Below are 21,040 nucleotides of genomic sequence, written 5' to 3'. Positions count from 1 at the left end.
TCTAAGAAATAAATTCGTGTACTGATTTCTTCAAAAAGAAATCAATCTAAAGACTAACAAAAAAGTCTGTTTACTCGCAAATAACGATGTAAACGCTAAATACGATTGAGTAATAATAAGTGTGCGCGTGTCGCGACTAAAGACGGAAAAGGAGTTTCGAAATTTTCGGTTCAATAACACGGTTAATGTGGATTCGCAAATTTTTTCGGTGCAAATTAAATTTTAGATAAGACTTAACGATAACGCGCAGATAAGTTTGTTGATATAGAAGGGTTTATTGCAAGAGTTAAATAAATATTTGTTGATGTATAAAGTATTGCTAATTGGGATTTAGTAACTAAAATAACAATTTTTTTTATTTTTACATAAATTAATGTAAAATTAAGGAAAATTTGTGATATCTTATCTTAATCTGCACACAATAAATAAAAATGATTCTAGAAAATGTATTGTAGCCCTAGAAAAGTGATAACCGTATCAATTATTTAAATGATAAATAATAATCGCGATGTTTTTTTATTATTTCTAAGGAAGTGGATTTATTTTTTTAATAACACGCCATTTCCTGCTTTTGTTTTTAAAAGTACTTTTGCAAATTATGCATATGTATCAACAAAATGTTTTCGATTGCATCAGTATGGCGCAACTGAAAAATATTTATTACAGATAAACTCGCCCGAAAATTTCACATTTTAGATCTTTAGCACACGTGATGACGAAATATAACCAATTTATAAACTGAGACATAAAAACATTAGAAATTCTTCTTTGAAACGTGCTGTTTCATGTAAATATTGAAACGTACGAGTCAGCAGACAGGATGCTGCATGCACATAGTCTACTGACCCCTTGGTGATGAAGAAGAAAATGTATGAGTCATTTGCTAGTTTGAAGAGGGTGATTCATACAGGATCGGACGCGACGGGATTCCGACGGGACACCGCTAACAATGAAGTCTTTTCTTGTTGGGACAAGATCCATTTAAGCCTGTTTACTTCATTCAACCAAGTTTTGATAAATAAACTTCGTAAAAGCGTAAGTATTCCGAGAATTATCTAACGAAAATATTATGACCAAGAGAAACAGTTTGTTTATAACCGGTAGAATTATTGACATTGGCTAAAATTGTTTACCAAAATTGAAAACGTTATTTTTTTGGCATAATTAAGATTGAAAACGTTTTATAATGAGTAAATAATGAGATAATAATTTACAGTAAATTCCGTTATATAAAAAATTTTGCATTTTATCAAAAAACTTTTAGATCAAAAGTTATAGCAAATATTATTCTTCACAATATTACTCTCTTGCACTTTCGCTCTCAGATGCACGGTTAAACACAAATGTTTCTAATTCTAGGTCTATTAGTGTTAGTTCTAGTGACAGTGCTAGATACCGCTAGTTAGTATTAGATATCACTATGTTGCATATTTTTTTGAACTAAAATTAGAACTAACACTAGACGTAGAACTAGAAACTGTTTGAGTTATCTATGATTTACAGGTACCTGTAATAGTTTGACAAGAAACATAACCTTGAATATGTTTTTGACGTTTAACGTTAAAATTCAAATTCTTGTTATATAACTTTTAATTTATTTCAATTTGGCTTAATGAATATATTTTGTTCTTATCCACGTGACAAAATTATATTAATAAATTGGAAATTAATCACGCTGAATTATTTACATTTGATCAATGTTCGTGGAATGGACTTTACATAAAAATTACTGACATAAAAATATCAGTAAAAGAATAAATAAACCTCGAAAAGTTGAAGAAACAGCTATAATAATGTGAGTCGAAATATGTGTTAACTATTAAAATGTTTGAACACTTGGAATAATTATATTTTAAAGGTAAAAAATATTGTTTGCGATTTTGAGGTTATGTTGAATGTCAGTTTGACAGATTTTAACCAATATTTCTATTAAAACTTTAATAATCTATATATAATGATTTGAACGTTATTATAAGATATGCTAGGCATTATTGTACCTGCATAACGATTAACTGAGGTTCCTGCAAGAAACGGCAGTATGCTACCGGCAGTACAACAAAAATACCAAGCATTCAAATTTAGTTTTTGGTTTAAAACATTTATAGGGCATATACAAAAGTCAACTGCATTCAAATTTGGCGGCCGTGGAGGCTACGCAATGGAATCCCCTTGACCAATCCATCTTCCAGGAAGTTCCCTAATATTCCCTAATATCAAGTTAAAAGTGCGGTGGAGCTGCATGCTGCATAAACAAGTCTCCGATTTACCGCTAAGTCTTCCAAACGTCCTGGAAGAGTGTTTTCCAGCAAATCAAGGTATGTATAACAACCTACTTTAGCCGTCTTCAGACGCATGTCTAAACCCGAAACTTTCTAGTTCTAGGTCTAGTGTTAGTTCTAGTTTTACTTGTTAATCACTGCTAGATTGTTTTTATTCAACCAAAACTAGAACTAATGTATTAATGTTCTATAATAACTAATGTAAATTCTAGTTTTAGTTATTATTCCGCGTTATATTGTTGTATGCTTACTGTATTTACATTCTTTTTGAGTTTCATCTTAAAAATTTAGTTTCCCATCAAATAATTTTTCACCATCCAATTTTAAAAGGGTTGGGGTATGAACCCTTTCGACTGTAAAAAAGATTAGCATAAGACGCGACTGAGAATCGAATTTTATTGACCTACATTCCTCTGGTCTGGTGACCCCGACGAAAGAATTTTGCATAAAAATGATCGTGCACAGTGCACGGTGTTAAAAATACATATTCACCGAGAACCCCTCGGTTTTCTACCCTACATTTCCCTCCATTCTTTCGTATAAAAATCAGGTGTGGTTATAGAAGGTTGTCGACAAAACCAAAATAACTTTTAAGGGTGAGAATATTTATTATAAAAATAAAAATAAATTAAAAAAAAAAAAAAATTCATCATATAAACAAGGATTTATCTCCGTAAGTGGACTTATTATTTCATCACAGAACGTGTTAAGTAACTTTTTATTAGATAGAGTTTAAAAACGTGTTAAACGGCATGCAATGGGAGAACAACACATTCTGTGTATATTTGTAAAACGTCACGCACCATACGATAATCCTTATTCGATTGCGCCATAATACATCACGCTGGATAAAAACGATTGTTAAAAGCGTTACGAAACGTATTTTTCGTTTCCTTATTCATCAGGATTTAGACACATCTTATGAAAAAAGTTTTCATCTAATCGCCTTTTTTAAACTTGATTACTTATGTAAGCTGGTTTCAGAATATTTCAACAATGATTTGCAATTTTATTTTTCAAATACACATTGCACAATATTTATTCATGCTTGTCACGTAATTTATATTTCATAGCGATTAATTTATTTCGAAATTTTTTTGGGGGTGCTCAAATACACCCACTCCAAAAAAAAAAATAATAAAATAAATCCTTTTGATATACGAAACCCTTCATTGAACACCTGAATGCATCTTTAAGATGTAGAATCTAAGAAGTAGGTTTTTCTCACGGTTTTAATTTTCTAACGTATATATTCAGTTATTTCAGTAGCTTTAAATTGAATTTTTTATAACATAACTTTATGAAACGTGCTGAAATTGCATTCTTTCAAATCAAACGCGATCCAACCTCGTGACGTGACTAATAACGAGTTTATGAGAATATTTTATTCTATACGTTAATTGTGCAATGGTAAATGTCACTATCATCGTGACTAGGATAAAGTTCCGTTGCCGGATTGAATTGTTCTTGGAAGGTAAAATTAATAAAATACACAACGTGAAAAGATCAATTAATTTAATTCAATGAGATAGATTTATCTGGAAGTTAATTCAATGATGATTTAAACTGCTTAATACTTTATGAGGTTGGTTAATTGTATATTGGATATTGGTAAATCCAAGAAAGGAAGTTAATGTGTAATAATTAAAAATCTATTAAGCCATATTTAGAGCTATGATGTTGAATAGATTTCTAGTTAAAATTAAGATCTTAATTTATTTATATCTAAATGAAGAATTGATTATTTTTCTTGAATAATTTCGACACCTGGTTTGGAAACATTTACCTGTAGTGCACGTGCACCTTTTGTCTACTTTAACCAGATTTATGCCCACACATCCTAATCCATACACGAAGAGAGACTCGGTCTTTCAAAAAAAAAAGGACAAAGAATAGTAGAAGCCGGCTACCGGTCTTTTAGCTTTGTAGCATCAAAAACACCGGCCGTTTTGAACATAAAAACGACGTAAAATCGGTATTTTTATGGTTCACCTTCTTTTTATTGGGTAGTATTTTTTTTTGTATCGTTAAGAAATGTAACATCATCATTTAACGACGAAACAATGGGACATTGTATTGCGGATTTCGCTAATTGCGCGACTAAAAAAAGATAATGATACGAGATGTGGCGAATCGGCGATGCACGTCACCTGGTTTCGCTTTTTGATTAATATTTATGAGGTAGATCGACCGTTCGAGTAGTTCGACGATTTATTTTAACGATAACATTAAATAAATAGTCCGCATTAGAATATCAACCTGGTCAATCGGTTCGCTTTGCGTACATGAAATAAAAATCTCCTCTTAATTTAACTGGTTCGTATAAGAACACCGGCAAAGTGAGGTTGTGCAAAACGAGAACGTTGCAACCGTTCAACGCCTTCAATCGGGGATAATTTAATGGTAAACGTTTCGTCTTAAAGGAGAGAAATAATAGTCAACCTGGTTGTTTACCTCCGTATCAGATCTACATTGGGCGTTTAAATTATTGTAGTCGAACGTATTTGGTTTGGTGGAGGTTGTTTTTAACATCTTTGAGTCATCGCGAAAATATTTTTTAACAATAAATATAGAATTTTATAAAAAAAAAAAATGTATCGATGGTTGCTTTATTTTAGTCAATAAAAATGTGTCAGATCTATATCTGGGATACTATATTTTTAACAAGACAACTTCGCAGTTATTATAACATCAAGTACAAACACGTAAGGCTTAGAGAGATTGCAGCACAAAATCATCTCACTCCAGAAAGGAAAATCTGTATAGATTGTCGAAGGATGTTGCGAAAGTTTCTAGTTCTAGGTCTATTGTTAGTTCAATAAAAATATACAGCAACATAGCACTGAATCACAATTAAAAGTAGAACTAACACTAGACCTAGAACTAGAAATATCGGGTTTAGCCGAGTATATTACAGTTTATTTTTTTCTATAATACTTTTCAAGGTCAAATTTTTGGGGTTTCTGTTGGTATAATCCGGGATCCTTATTAAATTTATTGTTTCTTTGATTTTTTATAACATTTGTAGTACCTTGATAGTTGACGTTAAGAAATTTTTATTTGATTTTATTTCAATTCTTTGTGTATAAATATAAAAACTGAATTAAACCTTTTTGAATAATAAAAATTCAAACGTCACTTTGACAGAAATTGATTTCAAAACGTCAACATTGCCAACTTTATAAAAATTTGACAGATGTTATAGAAAAAACAAAGTGTATATCAAAATTATTTCATTAATTTATTAAAAACGTTCGATTTTGGATATTATTTGATTAGATTAGCTTTTTTATCGTAATTTTGGTAACTGGCATTGGAATCTGCGTATTTTTTAGTACCATTTCGTGTTTTTGCTTGGATTTTTTATAAAGAGAACATTTTCATATCAGTTTTAGTAACAATTAATTATTTATTTATTAGAAATTTTTAATATGCACACTTTTTAAAACAACTAATTTAGGTTACAACTGAAAACTTTATTTATAGTACCTATTAAATTTATCTTTTCTGGAATACTTTTCAAGGTCAAATTTTTAGGGTTTCTGTTGGTATTATCCCGGAACCTAATTAAATTTATTGTTTCTTTGATTTTTAATAACATTTGTAATACCTAGATAGTTGACGTTAAGAAATATTTATTTCAATTCTTTGTGTATAAATATAAAAATTGAATTAAATCTTTTTGAATAATAAAAATTCAAACGTCACTTTGACAGAAATTGACTTTAAACGTCAACATTGCCAACTTTATAAAAATTTGACAGATGTTATAGAAAAAACAAAGTGTATATCAAAATTATTTCATTAATTTATTAAAAACGTTCGATTTTGGATATTATTTGATTAGATTATCTTTTTTTATCGCAATTTTGGTAACTGGCATTGAAATCATATTTTTTAAAACCATTTCGTGTTTTTCCTTGGATTTTTATAAAAAGAACATTTTTTTATCAATTTTAGTAACAATTAATCACTTATTTGTTAGAAATTTTTAATACGCACACTTTTTAAAACAATTAATTCAGGTTAGGTCAAAAATTAAATTAAAAATTCTTCTACAACAAAAATTTAACAAATTTTCTTTTAATCAGTTAATATTTTTATCGCTGATAAGAAACAAATAAAATATTTTAATACTGGTCACAATAGCATCCAAAAATAGAAGATGGAACAAAGAAATTCACCGGAATAAAAACCGTTTCGCATACGCAGCTAAAAAAAAATTCTCGTCGATTTGATTAGATATATTGTCATATAATGACCAAAGTGAGTGGCATCATCAGATATGGCAGTGTTACCAACGACGAACACGCGATGGCCGACACGTATACATTTATTATCTCTCCCCGGCCTTCGTCGTTAATTTCATTTAAAAACCTATTTAATAATAATGAGAGAAGGTTTTACTCTAGCTCTAAGGCGTAACGCCGTCCGAGTTCTGTTCTTCTACAACCAACGAAGAAGCGGAAGCGAAGCAACGCGAGTTCATTACTTTCTCACAACAACGCGCTACCTGTGATAGCGGAAGAAGGCAACCAACCGAAACGAACCAAATTCTAAGTTCATACTTTGGCGTTAGGACGCTTTGAGTTCAAGGTTGAACATTTTTACGCCGAATTACAACCGAATGAAATCGGTATAGTCAGAAAATTTAAATTAAAAAATTTAATTTAAATCAAATTACAAGTTCTTTTTTTGCTTAGATTTTTTTTTTCTTGAAATACATTTCTCTGTGAGTTTCCCATGCGCTGTAGGATACTTATTGGGGTATTAACAACCCCATGAAACGTCAATTCGTCTTTTCACATGTCAATTATCAACCCCATTAGTAAATAAAGCTTTCAAAGAGTCAAGTGGTGCGTTCAATTCAACTGAAATAAGGTCGTTTAGGTCGGATTTTTCTTTGTTCTACCTGAAGGAACTTTACTTTTAAGTGTGTGTATGGGAAATATTTTATGTAATTGTTTATTATTCTCAATCTCGATTACTTAGTATTCATTTTTGTAATAATACATAATCTTGAGACGGTTATTTTGATTTCAGTTTTAATGTTGAAATCAGTTAAGACCTGATTTTAATTTCAATTGAATGACAATTGGCCTTGATTCTTTGAATATTTTTTCTGGTATTAAAGAGACAAAAGAGATGATTATAAATGCCGACAAACAACAAAATTGTGTCAACTGCGTATTTGTAAACAGGAGATTACGGGTCCGTCAATGTTCTTGCGGTGTTATATCCCTCGACCGCTACAAAACAATGAGCAGCTTCAGCGGTTTCAACAATGGTCGTAAACCCTTTGTTCCGATATATAAATAACCTCTTATGCCGAGAATTACGAAACTAGCCGCAACAACGACAGCGGTGGCTCGGTTTTCTTGCGGTAATTTCAATGAACTTATCGAGATATCGTGATGCTAATATTGAACTACTTTACGATGATGGAAATCGTAAAACAAGATAGAAGTAAAACATAAAACTTCTACCGGGAATGTTGTAAATAACGTTGTTTCGCCGACCTTGAACCGTATACCACCAATTTACATTCAATTAACGGACGACGACTAGTATTTGCCAATTTGAAAATGTTACTTTAACCATGTTAATTGAGTACATGTATAGATTTACAATTTATGTTAATTCTTAGCGTCAATATACACCTAAGAAATTAATTTTTCAACATTCCTCTCAACAAGTTCACATAAACATACAAAAAAAATCTTTTTAACGATTATATCTTTATGAAGCGTATACAATAAAACATATTGTGGTAGGAGAACAAAAAGTCTTGTCCAGGATCTTTTATGTTCTTCTAAGTTAATGAATTCGTTATGGATCCGCCGTTTCTTCAGGAAAAGTTATGAAAAGACGTTGCTCGGGCAGGTTTTAAAAGCTCTCTCGGTTGCAAGACGTCGTCGTCGGTTCACCATTGAACCATGGTGATGGCGTCATAATGGATTTCCATTGTAGCCATCTAATGACCGAGGCGCGAAAATATTGTCAGGTTTACCATCTGGCGTTACGTTCTTATATCTTCTGTTTGAAATGAATACACTTTAATGTAATCATTACGGCAATTAAGGCAGGTGCATGTTCAATTGACACAAAACTAGACACACTAGTTTTAATTAAATGACAAAATATTAATTAAAGAGAAATTAAATTACTTCAGTAAATTCCGGAATTAATTCTTGCATTTCCATTAAGTCAAAGGCAATATTAATAAATTCCACTTTTATCTATTCGATTTAATACATATGCGTATATTAATACATTTTTTGCTAAAGATTTGCGCCTCAAAATCGATTCGTTACTTTTAATTCTAACATTAGAACAAATATTTGGTTATATTTTTAGATAAACGCCATATGCTTATTACAGCATCTCTTCGACACTAGATGGTAGCGGTATTTACATCGTCACATTAAAATCACCTTGAAGTTTGTAAATAATCGGGGCAAGATTTTTCAATAAATATGCAATGGTGTATTTCCGCTACTCCTCATTAACATCATCCCAACCTGCTACGAAAATTAATTATGTATTAAATCAAAAATTACAATTTTATTTTTGTATGCAGATTTTAGTAAAATTTTTATTTTGCGCAATTTAATAAATTGCAAGTTATGAGTTGATTTTGCGCTTTCGAAAATGAAGTGTTATGTCAACAGACGTTGTTTGGGAATTACTTAGCCTACGATGTCGAAATTGGCTGGCTGGCCGATTAAACTTCGAGTATACCCGAACGATAGCAAAAATTCTATTGCCAAATTTCCTCTTTTATCTCAGTTTTTGCGTGTATCCACACATACTTTGAAATTAAGCAATCGCGCCACATGCTGCTGATCCGAATTTTTCGGCAAACTTATCTCTCCGGCCACGTATTGTTCTGCGTCACATCGTAATTTTCGGCGCTTTTACTAAGTATTATGTGTTATTGTTACTGCGTAACAATGAAATGATTAGATTTTTTTATGAAGGTTCATTAATAACCTTCGATGATAACAGATATAACTAATTTTGCTTTATTGAACAAATTGTTTTTTTATTTTTACTTTTTCTTTGTTGTCGTTTTTATTTCGGGCTTTCAAAGTTACGCAACCTGTTTGGTATTCTAGACGGAACTAAAAATAACTCAATATCTTCTTCGTTATATCTTCCTTTCAACTATTCGAGTTTATCAAAACAAAGAGACCAACAAAACTTAAAACTTGTAGTAGCACCTTAGAAAATAAAAAATGTGTTCTCCTCGTTTTCGTCTTTGTTTAAAAAAATAAAAATGTACGGAATGTTGTCGTTGACATTAAAATTTTTTGTATTTTTAAGAAGATTATAAGATTATTAAGATTACTTAGAATGAAATACGAAATTCTAGTTTTAGTTCTTCCACCAAAACTAACACTAGACCTAGAACTAGAAACATTCGGGTTTGATAATACTAATAATGGTTTATTGATAATCAGATGTATACAAAAAAAATACAAATATAAGAACAAAATACTTAAAATAAATATCTGCGATGATCAAACTTATGATGAGGTTCAATATGTGATCTTCCACCTCACCATAGAACTAAAGAGAAAAACAGAAGTTAATTACTGAAGCGAAAAAAAAAACAAAGCATAAATGGGGTCAAGAACACTGCTGCCCAAATAAAAAAACATCAAAGCGCCTTCTGAATATTAGAAAGAAGAGGTGAAGAGTTCGGGTTTAGCCGTCTTTAGAGACGTGCAGCAAAACCCAAATGTTTCGAGTTTTAGTTCTAGTTGTAATTGTGATTCAGTGTTAGTTTTAGTTCCTGCACCAAAACTAACACTAGACCAAGAACTAGAAACATTCGGGTTTAGCCGCACGTCTCTCAAGCTGGCTAAATCCGAATGTTTCTAGTTCTAGGTCTAGTTCTAGTTTTAGTTCTAGCATCAAAACTAACACTAGACCTAAAACTAGATATCTATTAATAATATAACTAGATATAACTCAATATCTTCTTCATTATATCTTCCTTTCAACTATTTAAGTTTATCAAAACAAAGAGACCAACAAAACTTAAAACTTGTAGTAGCACCTTAGAAAATACAAAACGTGTTTTCCTCGATTTCGTTTTTGTTTAAAAAAATAAAAATGTATGGAATGTTGTCGTTGACATTAAAATTTTTTTATTTTTAAGAAGATTATAAGATTATTAAGATTACTTAAAATGAAATACGAAATCTTACTGCGACATTACATAAGGAATTAAGCAAGATCAGAGAGTCAGGTAGTATTGTATTGTTGGCAAATTCAATAAAGAAACGATCCGCTATCAGATCCAAGGTGATCTTTTCTAAATACAATGCAATTATCGATTGTATAACGCGCAGATAACGCAACAAAGGAGCGAGAGAGTTTTTATTTTATCGAAAAATTAATTTTTTTTTGCTTTATCAATGAGGAGGCGATTTTTTTTGCAAAACTAACGCGTCGTAAAAGCCCCATTAACGGGGCGTTAATCGCTTGTGGCGTCTGCGGCAGATGGCCGCGTCCTTTTCTTTATAGGGTGCGGCATTCTTTTTTGACTCTTAGCTATCTTTCGGTCGTTAAAACGACTTGAACCGCGCGAATACATTTTGCATTAAGACCAGTGAGGTATTCAAATTGCTCTCACAGTTTATTGTTGGCCGAACGTCTTGGACTCTTAACTCTTTCTCGAGAGTTATGGACGCGTAACGTTATTTATTTTTCTTCATTTTTTTAAAAGGTTTTGTAATAGCTTTTAAAGAAAGCTTCTTAGAAGGAAGATTAAATAATTCTTACTTAGCTAATGTAGTAAGAAAAACTTTTATTAAGTACAAAATCATCCATAGATAACACATACATCCAACAAAATCCTTTCAGCATAATACGTTCATCAGTTATCCATTTCGCCCACGTTTCCACTTACAATCGAGCTACTCAAGAGGATTGTTCAGGCAAAATGCCCTTTGTGCCTCATACACGTAGGACGAGGCGGCGCCCAATTACGGGGTCCGTGAGCATACCTATAAACTTTATTTATCCCCGCGACTTTAAAAGTGACCGGTTCTTCTCTCCCTCCCGAGAAAACTCGTAAACGATTCAATAAGCATCCGCTATGGGGGCATACACCGAGAGGGACGCAACGGGGGTTTCCCCTCCCACAATAAATGACCATTGTGGACGTCGCGGAACGCGTTTTTTTTTCTTATTTCAACGACGACGACGGCGTCGTGGTCATTTTGCGCCGGCTTCTCGCAAGGTTGGCCCCAGGGTCAGAGGCGCGCGCGCTCGCGTTTGCCTCTCTCGATGGCGCACGCACGCCTATGACCGAGATCCGCGAGGTACGTGACTGCGATCTTGTTCGAATTTCGCCAAGGTCTATATTTAGAGACCGAATATATTCAGTGACCAGACCGGTCACGAATTTATATTTAAATGAGTGACTCTTTTATGTGGATTAAATTCGATTACGTTTTTTTTTTTTAAAGAAAAAGTGATCTTACTTTTATATTTCAAGAATATGATTCATCTACAATTAGTAGTCGTTCAACATACATGTACATATACTCATTTAGTAACTTTCCATGTTATAACTCATATCAATATTGCTAAATACTTGCAGTGTACACGAATAAACGCCTAAAATAATTTATCAATGTATGCAAATTATTTCAGCTCAATTTACACTCGCTGTTGAAACGGTCATACGTCAATGTTCTCCTTGAACGTTACAAAATTTCCGACTCTAAAACAATTTCATGTTTCAATCTCTTCCTTTTATACATCTTTTTAATCGTGCATAAGTGCTTATTCAATTTTGATTTTGTATCGTTATAAGTGAAACTTATTATTAGATTAAAGAAGGATCTTATGGTGCATTGTGTACTTGATTACGAATTTATGCGTCATGGTGATTTTACTTTGTCAGAAAAGTAGGTGTTTCCAATTTACCTACACTTTGTTTCTTTTTATATCTATCAATGTCAAATTCATAGGATTTCTATTGGTATTATAACATTCTTGTTTTTCTGATTTCTAGTTTGGGGTTTTATCGTTTTCTTGCTCCACAGGTCGGGTTTTGGAGTTCGAATAGTTTTGATGCTAGAACTAAAACTAGAACTAACACTAGCCCTAGAACTACAAATAATCGGGTTTAGCCGCACGTCTCTCAAGACGGCTAAACCCGAATGAGTTCTAGTAACAGTGCTAGAGCAAAACTAGAACCAACCCCATTTAAAATTTAAATGGGTTGTCATTGACGATTAAGGCACGGGTAGCAATCATTTAATGAATAGGCATGTCCTTTATGGATTTGGACAGCTATACTATTGAAAGTATATATAAGTCTGTTGTTTTCTTCGTTTTTCGAACAAAATTGCTTTGGCGATCCTTCCTCATATTCCATTTTGAAGCCAAACGACCTCTGGCCCTTCTTGACATTCTGTCATGATCTTTCCATCATGGTGGGGATTTTTATTTATGTTTCATTCTGTCGCTGTAGAATTCTGTTGGGTTGCTTCAAGTTCTGGAAACCTTCTAGGGCCCATCATTATCTGTGTGAGAATGACCTACTCACTTTCTGCGCAGCTTCATAGCTTGGGGTTTTAATAAACTCCGAAACACAGTCGCGTCTTTTGACAATTGACAACACTCGAAGTGATACCAAAATTAATATCAGCAAGATCAAACTTAAGCTAGAAAAAAATTATCGTGGCCATTACAGAACGCTGCACATAATAGAATAATCGGAACGGAAAAGCGAGTGATGCAGGAATCAGAATGGCACTTTAAGAAGAAGAAATGAAACCAACCTAAAACTTATTAGTATGGATGGAGGTTATGTAACAAAGTCTAAATTACTTTGTAATAATCTTAAAGTGATATTAAACATCTAATATAAGCAAGCAGAGTCATAATAATTTAATTGTAAGTTTGAAAACTTATCTGAATCACTCTGTATATACAATATCAGATTGAAATTCTATAAAGGTTATTAATTTCACTTCGACGCGCACGCCTGGTTTACTTCAATTAGCTCCGGCAGAGGTCAAAAAACAAAGAGCATCAAGAAGAACCAACTGAACACGTGCACGGTTCGTTCAAACCCTGAAAATCTCGTGCGCTTCTGGTCTTTTTGTGTTCCCCCCTTTGGAAGTAGAATTCGCCCCACAACGAACGGGGCATAGCAATTCGGATCTCTCGCTACCGAGTTGAACGTCGTTGCCGGTGGACGTCGAGGGGTTGGGGGGAAAATAACCTGTTTTCGTGTTCGTACGGTCTCCGTGGCCGCGTGTCCATTTACAGCGACCCAGACGGACCATAAGAGGAGAAGTCCCGATCCGCACACACTTCTGACTCAATGAAACGCGTTGCGTCGAACTCGATATGGTGGATTTAAAAGGATCTTTTGATGAAACACCTTCAAAATAAATTGACCCAATTTTTTGTAACAATCTACTTGGATTAATACGCAAAATGAATGCGATTTAAAAGGCCCTCAATGAAAATTATAATGTTTAATAAAGCAAAATTAAAATCGTATACGATATACTGTGTCCCCGACCTCATTGCACTGCAACCTTGTCAATGATGCTGCGTTGCGGCCCAGATTCGCTGACCTAAGCCAACTTTAATTCTGCCGCACAGACCACGTCGTGTGGCATTTCTGTTGGCGAACGAACCGTTTTGAATTTTTCCCGGAGTCGAACGATTTCCATAATAAGTCGGCCGATTGCCTCACCTCTTCGACTTCGATCTCTCCGCAACTCGCCTTTATACACATACGCTTACCGGGCGCTTAGAAAGAATTTTTTTCTCTTTCTTTTTTGAAAATCAACGCCGCTTTTGCAATACGCTTACGCACAAACCAATTTCTAATGTATATTACGATATTATGTCCGTGCGAAATGTCAAGCCAAGCCTGAAAACAGCGCCGCATGTTCTAATTGTACGTGTCTTTCTGTTGCAAAAGCTCACATAAACTATGGAAATCTAAAAAGAAGTTAATATTTCGATTCTTTTGACTAACATTGTATAAAAAAAAATTTGTTTTTTTATTGTGAATAACAGGTGAGGCTTAAATAAGCTTTCTTAGGAAACAAAAATCATCTGACCCCAACCTGTCACGAACAGATGCACGTAATTTTTCGCACGTGTTTCCCCCATCTGTCCTACATTCAAGTCATCAATTTTTGCTAGTCCCCGTATGTCATCATAGTTTGTTTAAGTCATACCCGGATTATCATCAAATTTTGAAACATCCTTTTTTTAATTATTTTTCCTTATAGACTTATGAATCATAACGATTTTACTTAAATAAATACAATAATTAGTCATTAAAATAAATACAAATCTAAAAATCTTAATAAATACCTAATATCCCCATCTATTGGTATTAATATGAACTAATTTACCGATTAAAATAGGAATCTGTCATATTTTGAGGTTAGAATCAACTTTTCTTCCATATAATGAACGTGGATGAATTAAATTTTAAAGGAAATGATCCCGGAGCTGTAAAACATGGAAATTTCATAAATTACTATCAATTTCATCCCCCCAATTCCAGAATAAATCTATTACCAAGTGATGCTTGGAAAAGTTTCGATGAAATGGTTTGTTTGGATGTTGGTTGTAATGCGGGGGTAAAAATTATCGTTTTGAATCCTCATCTGTATTAAAGTACTTAAAATTATTTTTAGGACCTCACAATAGCTTTACATAAATATTTTACAGAATTACATAAAACCATCAAAATTCTCGGTGTAGATTTAGACCCCATTTTAATAAAACGAGCACAAGTTAACAATATAAATGAGAATATAACATTTACCCGTTTAGATTTTACAAATGATTCAGAAAGAGTAGAAATACTAAAAAATTATTTAAAAGATAAAAATAAATTTGATGTAACTTTTTGTTTTTCGATAACAATGTGGATTCATTTAAATAATGGAGATGAAGGATTGATTCATTTCATTAAAAGCATATGTGAAATATCAAAAATGATTGTTATTGAACCACAACCATGGAAATGTTACAAAACTGCCATAAGAAGGATGAAAAAATCAAATGAGACTTTTCCAAGATACGAAAAACTTAAAATTCGTCACCAAGTAGAAGAGAAAATTGAGGAAACTTTATTACAACTAAATTTCATTAAAATTAATGAAATTTTTGAACCAAAATGGGGGAGAAAATTACAAATATTTTCACAAGCATGAAATATTTTATTTTTATAATCTAAATTCTATGGTCTAACTTCCTCCGCGCTTGCTTCAAATTCAAGTTTAACTTCATCAGGTAATCCTTCTACATCAACTTCAGATTCTGCGGCATTTAACATGTTTAGTGTCACCTCCGAAGGTTGTTTTATTATTTGTTCTTGTTTAATTGTGGATTGTAAGTTTTGTTGAACTGATCTTATAGGTGTATGTTGCGTAACTGGTAATCCAACATCTTCAAACGCCTTCTTTTTTAAAGCTGTTCTAATTTGGGACCTAAAACACCAATAAATGTAAACATCCTAAGATCTTTTAATGAAGAAATTGGGAATAATGCACTTACACAGTTCTAGAACGAATATGCTCACTTAGTTGATTTAAACTATCAGAAAATGTCTTTACAATCGATCGCAACATCTCAATTTCTTCATCTGTCCATTTTCTAATTATATAAATATTAAAAATTAATGTATCATTTTTTTTTAATCTTACCCTGTTGGGCAATCCCCATTTGGGTGTAATTGCATTGTTAAATCGCCTAATTTATTAAACGCTGCTCCGGCTGCTGTAAAAATCTCCCCAACCTTCGAGGATAAAAGTGTTTTAATACATAACCTCTTATAAATTTAATAATACAAAAATTGAAGCATACATACCTTATTTGCACTACTTCCAGACATGCTTCTATCCATAACTTAAATGTATTTATAAAATCACTTTTTTCACGTAAATAATTCAAAAACTAGAATTGTTTTCTTTTGGAGCGAAAAAGGTTTGAAACTAACTTCATTATATGTCAAATGTCAAAACATGATTAATTCTTATACAAATCACTTTTTATACTGGTCAAATTATATAAATTTAATTAGTTTTAAAATGTTTTAAATTACTTTTTATTAATTATTGTTACTTCATCATAAATTATTCGTATTGATTTTTTATTATTACAATGACGTTGTAAAATTAAATTTCTAAATTTTTTTTTCCTGTCAGAAAGTTAACCACAAAACGAATTTATCAGTTTTTATGTTAACCGTCGACGATTTTTTCATTACAAAAGGAAATCTGATGTATCAGAATCGATTAATACGCAAGCTCCGTTACACAAAGGAACCTCAAAAATAATCTCGTTCAGAATAGTTCAAACAATAATCTGGACGTAAAGGATGACCCACTTGTGTTTGTGTAGTCGTGCATAATCCGAACGGTTTATTTATTATTCGGATATTGAATATGTGGATAGATAACGATTAATTATTGACGACGAACTCATCGAATTTCATTTATAAAAATTATTGTATTCCGCAATTTGTGACGTAGCTTAAAGTGCAAAGAAAATAAGTTTGTGTTGCAATTTTTTAATAGTAATCATGGAAGGAGGCCCAAATATCCAAGAAGCCGACAATTTAACCATCTCTTCGGATGAAGAAAACATGACAAACACCTGTTATTACAGTTGCTTTGATCCCAGAGGAAAATCCCATCGATTTATAGCATTATTTTTTATGTGTTTCTTAGGGTTTGGTATGTATACATCATACAATTATTATAATTCCTTTTTGTTTTGAGTCTGTTTTAATCTTTGATCTTTTGACCTTATCCCATACACATGTGTATAAAAAATTCTTTAGGAATGCGGAAAAGCTTAATTAAAGTTGCCTTAAAGATAAAGACGTTTTATTTGTTTTTTTTATGTATTTCAGGTTCATATTTTTGTTATGATAATCCTGCAGCTTTACAAGATTATTTTACCAAAGATTTAAATATGACCAGTCAACATTTCGTTATGTTGTATTCATTGTATTCCTGGCCAAATGTTGTTTTATGTTTCGTGGGCGGATTTCTTTTAGATAGGTAGGTCAAAATTGAAATATTTTTATACAATAAACCAACTTTTTCTTTAAGTGTTTTTGGTATAGGACTTGGAACAAATATATACATGTTCTTAACGTTATTAGGTCAAGTCGTTTTTGCTTATGGTACAATACAAAATGAATTTTGGGTTATGGCATTGGGACGATTTATTTTTGGGTATGTAAAATTAAAAAGTAATGAAAATTAAATGTTTATAAAGGTTTGTACTTACATTCAATAAAAAAAAGGTTGGAGAGCTTATTTTAACTCAGTTTGAAGTTTTGACAGGTGACTTTTTGTAATTTAGGCAACGCCATCTTTTATTATTTTACAAAAATATGTTAATAAAATTTTTTTTTATATTTTGAAGAATAAACTAAATAATATTCTATAAATTCTAAACTAAGAAAATTAAATAAAACTTGTTTATAGATATACATTGAATTTTACTTAAGATGCAATATACAAAAACATATTTCCATAGAAAACAGGGCGTACCAACTTACTTTGTCCTACATACAATACAACATGTCAATATAATTTGACATTACTGTAAAACCTCGATATAACCTCAATAAAAATATACAACAATCTAGCCCTGAATAACAAATAAAACTAGACTAACACTAGACTAACACTAGACCTAGAACTAGAAACATTCGTGTTTAGCTGCACGTCGTTCAAGACGGCTAAACCCGAATATTTCTAGTCCTAGGTCTAGTGTTCTAGTTTTAGACTAGCACTGTTACTATGTATGTAGAACTAACACTATACCTAGAACTAGAATCATTTGGGTTTAGCCGCACGTCTCTACAGACGGCTAAACCCGAATGATTCTAGTTCTAGGTATAGTGTTAGTTCTAGTTTTATACTAGCACTATCACTAGGACTAACACGACCTAGAATTAGAATCATTCAGGTTTAGCCGTCTTGAAAGACGTGCGACTAAACCAGAATGTTTCCCGTTTTAGGTCTAGTATTAGTTCTAGTTTTAATTGTTATGCAGCGCTAGACCAAGAACTGGAATCATTAGGGTTTAGTCGTCTTTAGAGACGCGCTGCTAAACCCAAATGATTCTAGTTCTAGGTACAGTATTAGTTCTACATAGTAACAGTACTAGTCGAGGATTTAGGATCACAAGAACGTAACTACATATTTTCATGAAAATGACTTACGAGTATTATAAGGCACAAAAAATCATTAGAAAGTAGCTTCACAATCTATTTCTCTACAAAATACCCACTTTTAAGCTAAAAATTACCATTGAATTCGTCCTTGCATTAGTAATAATATTAAATATTACATTTTCGGAAGTTTTCTTGAAAACAAATAGAACTAGAAACATTCGGGTTTAGCCGCACGTCTTTCAAGATGGCTAAACCCGAATGATTCTAGGTCTAGTATTAGTTCTAGTGATAGTGCTAGAGCACTTTAAGCAAATTAAGACAAAACTTGGAGCAAATTAAGTACAAAACATCTACTAATGGATATGCAACCCAACTAAATTAATTAAATAACTATGTATATCTATAAACAAAAATTAGTACACACTCCATACAAAACATATAATTAATTTTAGAACTGGTGGTGAATCATTAGCTGTTGCCCAAAATAATTATGCAGTACTTTGGTTTAAAGGGAAAGAATTGAATATGGTTTTCGGGCTTCAATTGAGTTTAGCTCGAATTGGAAGTACCGTAAACTTTTGGATTATGGAATCTATTTACCAATGGGTTGGACATACTTATACGGGATACGAATGTTTAGGTTTAGCATTATTTATAGCCGGATTTTCGTGTATAATATCGATGGTGTGTTCCTTATTTCTCGGTTGTATGAATAAACGAGCCGATAGGCTTTTAAGAAGACAACAAACTGAAACGAACATATCTCCTTTAGCCAATTTGTTAAGCGTTAAAGATTTTCCGAGTGCTTTTTGGCTCGTTTCAGTTATAATAACCGCTTATTATGTGACTATTTTCCCTTTTATAGCTCTAGGAAAGTAAGTTATCAAAAAAAAAAATAGATTATTTAAAGTTTATTTTTAATTTGATCTTTTTTTTAAGGCAATTTTTTATAGAACGATTTAATTTAGAACCACAACAAGCCAATAACGTAAATAGCATAATTTATTTAATATCCGGTGTAGCATCCCCATTTTTGGGCTATTTAATTGATAAGGCGGGTAGAAACTTAACATTCGTTGTAATTTCCATAATAACGACTGCGATCGCTCATTCCATCATCATTTTTACTTATTTAAATCCTTACGTGGGTATGGCCATCATGGGAATTGGATATTCATTATTGGCGAGTGGTTTATGGCCTTTGGTGGCACTTTTAGTACCTGAGCACCACTTGGGGACTGCTTATGGAATGTAATTAATATGATGAAGTCGAAATTATTACATAAAAAGATTTAATTTATCTTTTTTTAGCTGTCAAGCTGTTCAAAATTTAGGTATGGCTGTGATATCATTATTAACTGGATTCATTCAACATCATTATGGGTATTTTTGGTTGGAAATGTTCTTTTTGTATTCATTGGCGAGTAAGGATGTTTTATTTGAGGTTGTTAATTTTATTTAATTATTTTTTTAAGTTTCGTTTATGGCTACAATCTGTTTGTGGATTTGGGACAGAAGATGTGATGGAACGTTGAATATGTCACCGTTACGTCGTGAACAGAGGGAAATGTATTTATCGTGAGATACAATTTTTCTTAATTAGCTTATTTTTTTTTAATAATTTTTTGATGTAGGACGAGTCAAGATAAAGAAAGACTGCTAAAGGACGTGAATGAGGAGGAAGGTGAAAGCTCAGGTGACGCAATGCAACCAAGTTCAGACATACAAATAAGAAATAAGTATTTGCAAAAGATTGGAACTGCGGTAAATATTCTGAAATTGTATTTCTGAACATTGGAAAAAAGATTATAATGTTTTTTAAAAAGGAGAATATTCCAAATTGGATTTATGCATGGAAAAAAATAATGTCTGTTTATTTGATGATGTTTTGCATGCTTCATGGGTTATTATATCCGATTAAATTACAAAAATTAATCTTTAAATCATCTTAAAAAGTATTTATTTTCTGTTGCAGCCACCGATGAGTCTTAATTCGAGCTATTACAACAACGCGATACATTCCCGGCTTAGTTAACATTTTATTTTTAATGATATACATTTTTTTCTCTTATCATGTGATATAAACGTTTTACTTTTTATTAATTTTTAAATCAATGTAAGATGTAGAGAGTAATTTTTAGCTCAATGATCAATCGAGGGAACAAGTTTGAATTCATTTTAAATCAAAATCAGATTTTCTGAAAATATTTTTGACATAACCAGCCGGACTGGTGCTTTTAAAAAAAAACTGTACCATATCTCAAGAAAGTAATTCAGTATTTAATCAGGTTTAGAATTTAATAATTAAACTAAAATACAAAAATAAAACGGAATTTTATGTATATTAGTTTAAATTATAAATAAATTATATCAGATGATTATTTTTGTAGATAAAAGATACAATAAGATGTTAATAAGAATATTATCTGTATATTTATGTAACAATAAAGAGATTTCTTTGTGATAACTGATCAATTAAATAAAGAATAAATAGAGGTCAATCATTTCTCTTTTCCACTACTCTCCAACCAATTACCTCATCTACTTCTACGTACCACAAGGT

General features: G+C 32.0%; 3 protein-coding genes across 8 annotated transcripts; 2 read left to right on the top strand and 1 right to left on the bottom strand.

The window, feature by feature from the left end:
* The first annotated feature begins 781 nt into the window (after positions 1-781).
* LOC111424739 (lysosomal dipeptide transporter MFSD1-like) lies at positions 782-20,978 on the top strand. 6 transcript variants are annotated; one of them, XM_071196743.1, is made up of 10 exons: positions 782-1,035; positions 2,106-2,315; positions 17,200-17,350; positions 17,402-17,527; positions 18,930-19,352; positions 19,417-19,728; positions 19,789-19,901; positions 19,953-20,055; positions 20,112-20,241; positions 20,453-20,978. In XM_071196743.1, exons 2-10 carry the CDS (start codon positions 2,240-2,242, stop codon positions 20,510-20,512), a joined length of 1,494 nt encoding a protein of 497 aa, XP_071052844.1. In that variant the 5' UTR covers positions 782-1,035; positions 2,106-2,239; the 3' UTR covers positions 20,513-20,978. The 6 variants fall into 6 exon arrangements, with proteins under 6 accessions (XP_071052844.1, XP_071052845.1, XP_022914161.2 ...); XM_071196744.1 differs by lacking the exon at positions 782-1,035 and adding an exon at positions 1,565-1,795; XM_023058393.2 differs by lacking the exons at positions 782-1,035; positions 2,106-2,315 and adding an exon at positions 16,487-17,020 and having other exon boundaries at positions 19,953-20,046.
* On the top strand, positions 11,550-15,964 carry LOC111424849 (probable RNA methyltransferase CG11342). The gene is made up of 2 exons (XM_023058541.2): positions 11,550-14,917; positions 14,975-15,964. Exons 1-2 carry the CDS (start codon positions 14,744-14,746, stop codon positions 15,494-15,496), a joined length of 696 nt encoding a protein of 231 aa, XP_022914309.2. The 5' UTR covers positions 11,550-14,743; the 3' UTR covers positions 15,497-15,964.
* On the bottom strand, positions 15,265-16,290 carry LOC111424851 (chromatin complexes subunit BAP18). Its single transcript, XM_023058542.2, has 4 exons — positions 16,153-16,290; positions 15,989-16,080; positions 15,840-15,938; positions 15,265-15,772 (listed from the first exon to the last, which is right to left on the bottom strand). The coding sequence occupies exons 1-4, from the start codon at positions 16,186-16,188 to the stop codon at positions 15,523-15,525; spliced, it is 477 nt and encodes a 158-aa protein (XP_022914310.1). The 5' UTR covers positions 16,189-16,290; the 3' UTR covers positions 15,265-15,522.
* Positions 20,979-21,040: the final 62 nt, after the last annotated feature.

Source organism: Onthophagus taurus, chromosome 6 (assembly GCF_036711975.1).
Source record: "Onthophagus taurus isolate NC chromosome 6, IU_Otau_3.0, whole genome shotgun sequence".
Taxonomy (NCBI): domain Eukaryota; kingdom Metazoa; phylum Arthropoda; class Insecta; order Coleoptera; family Scarabaeidae; genus Onthophagus; species Onthophagus taurus.
This window is presented reverse-complemented; position numbering and strand designations above follow the sequence as displayed.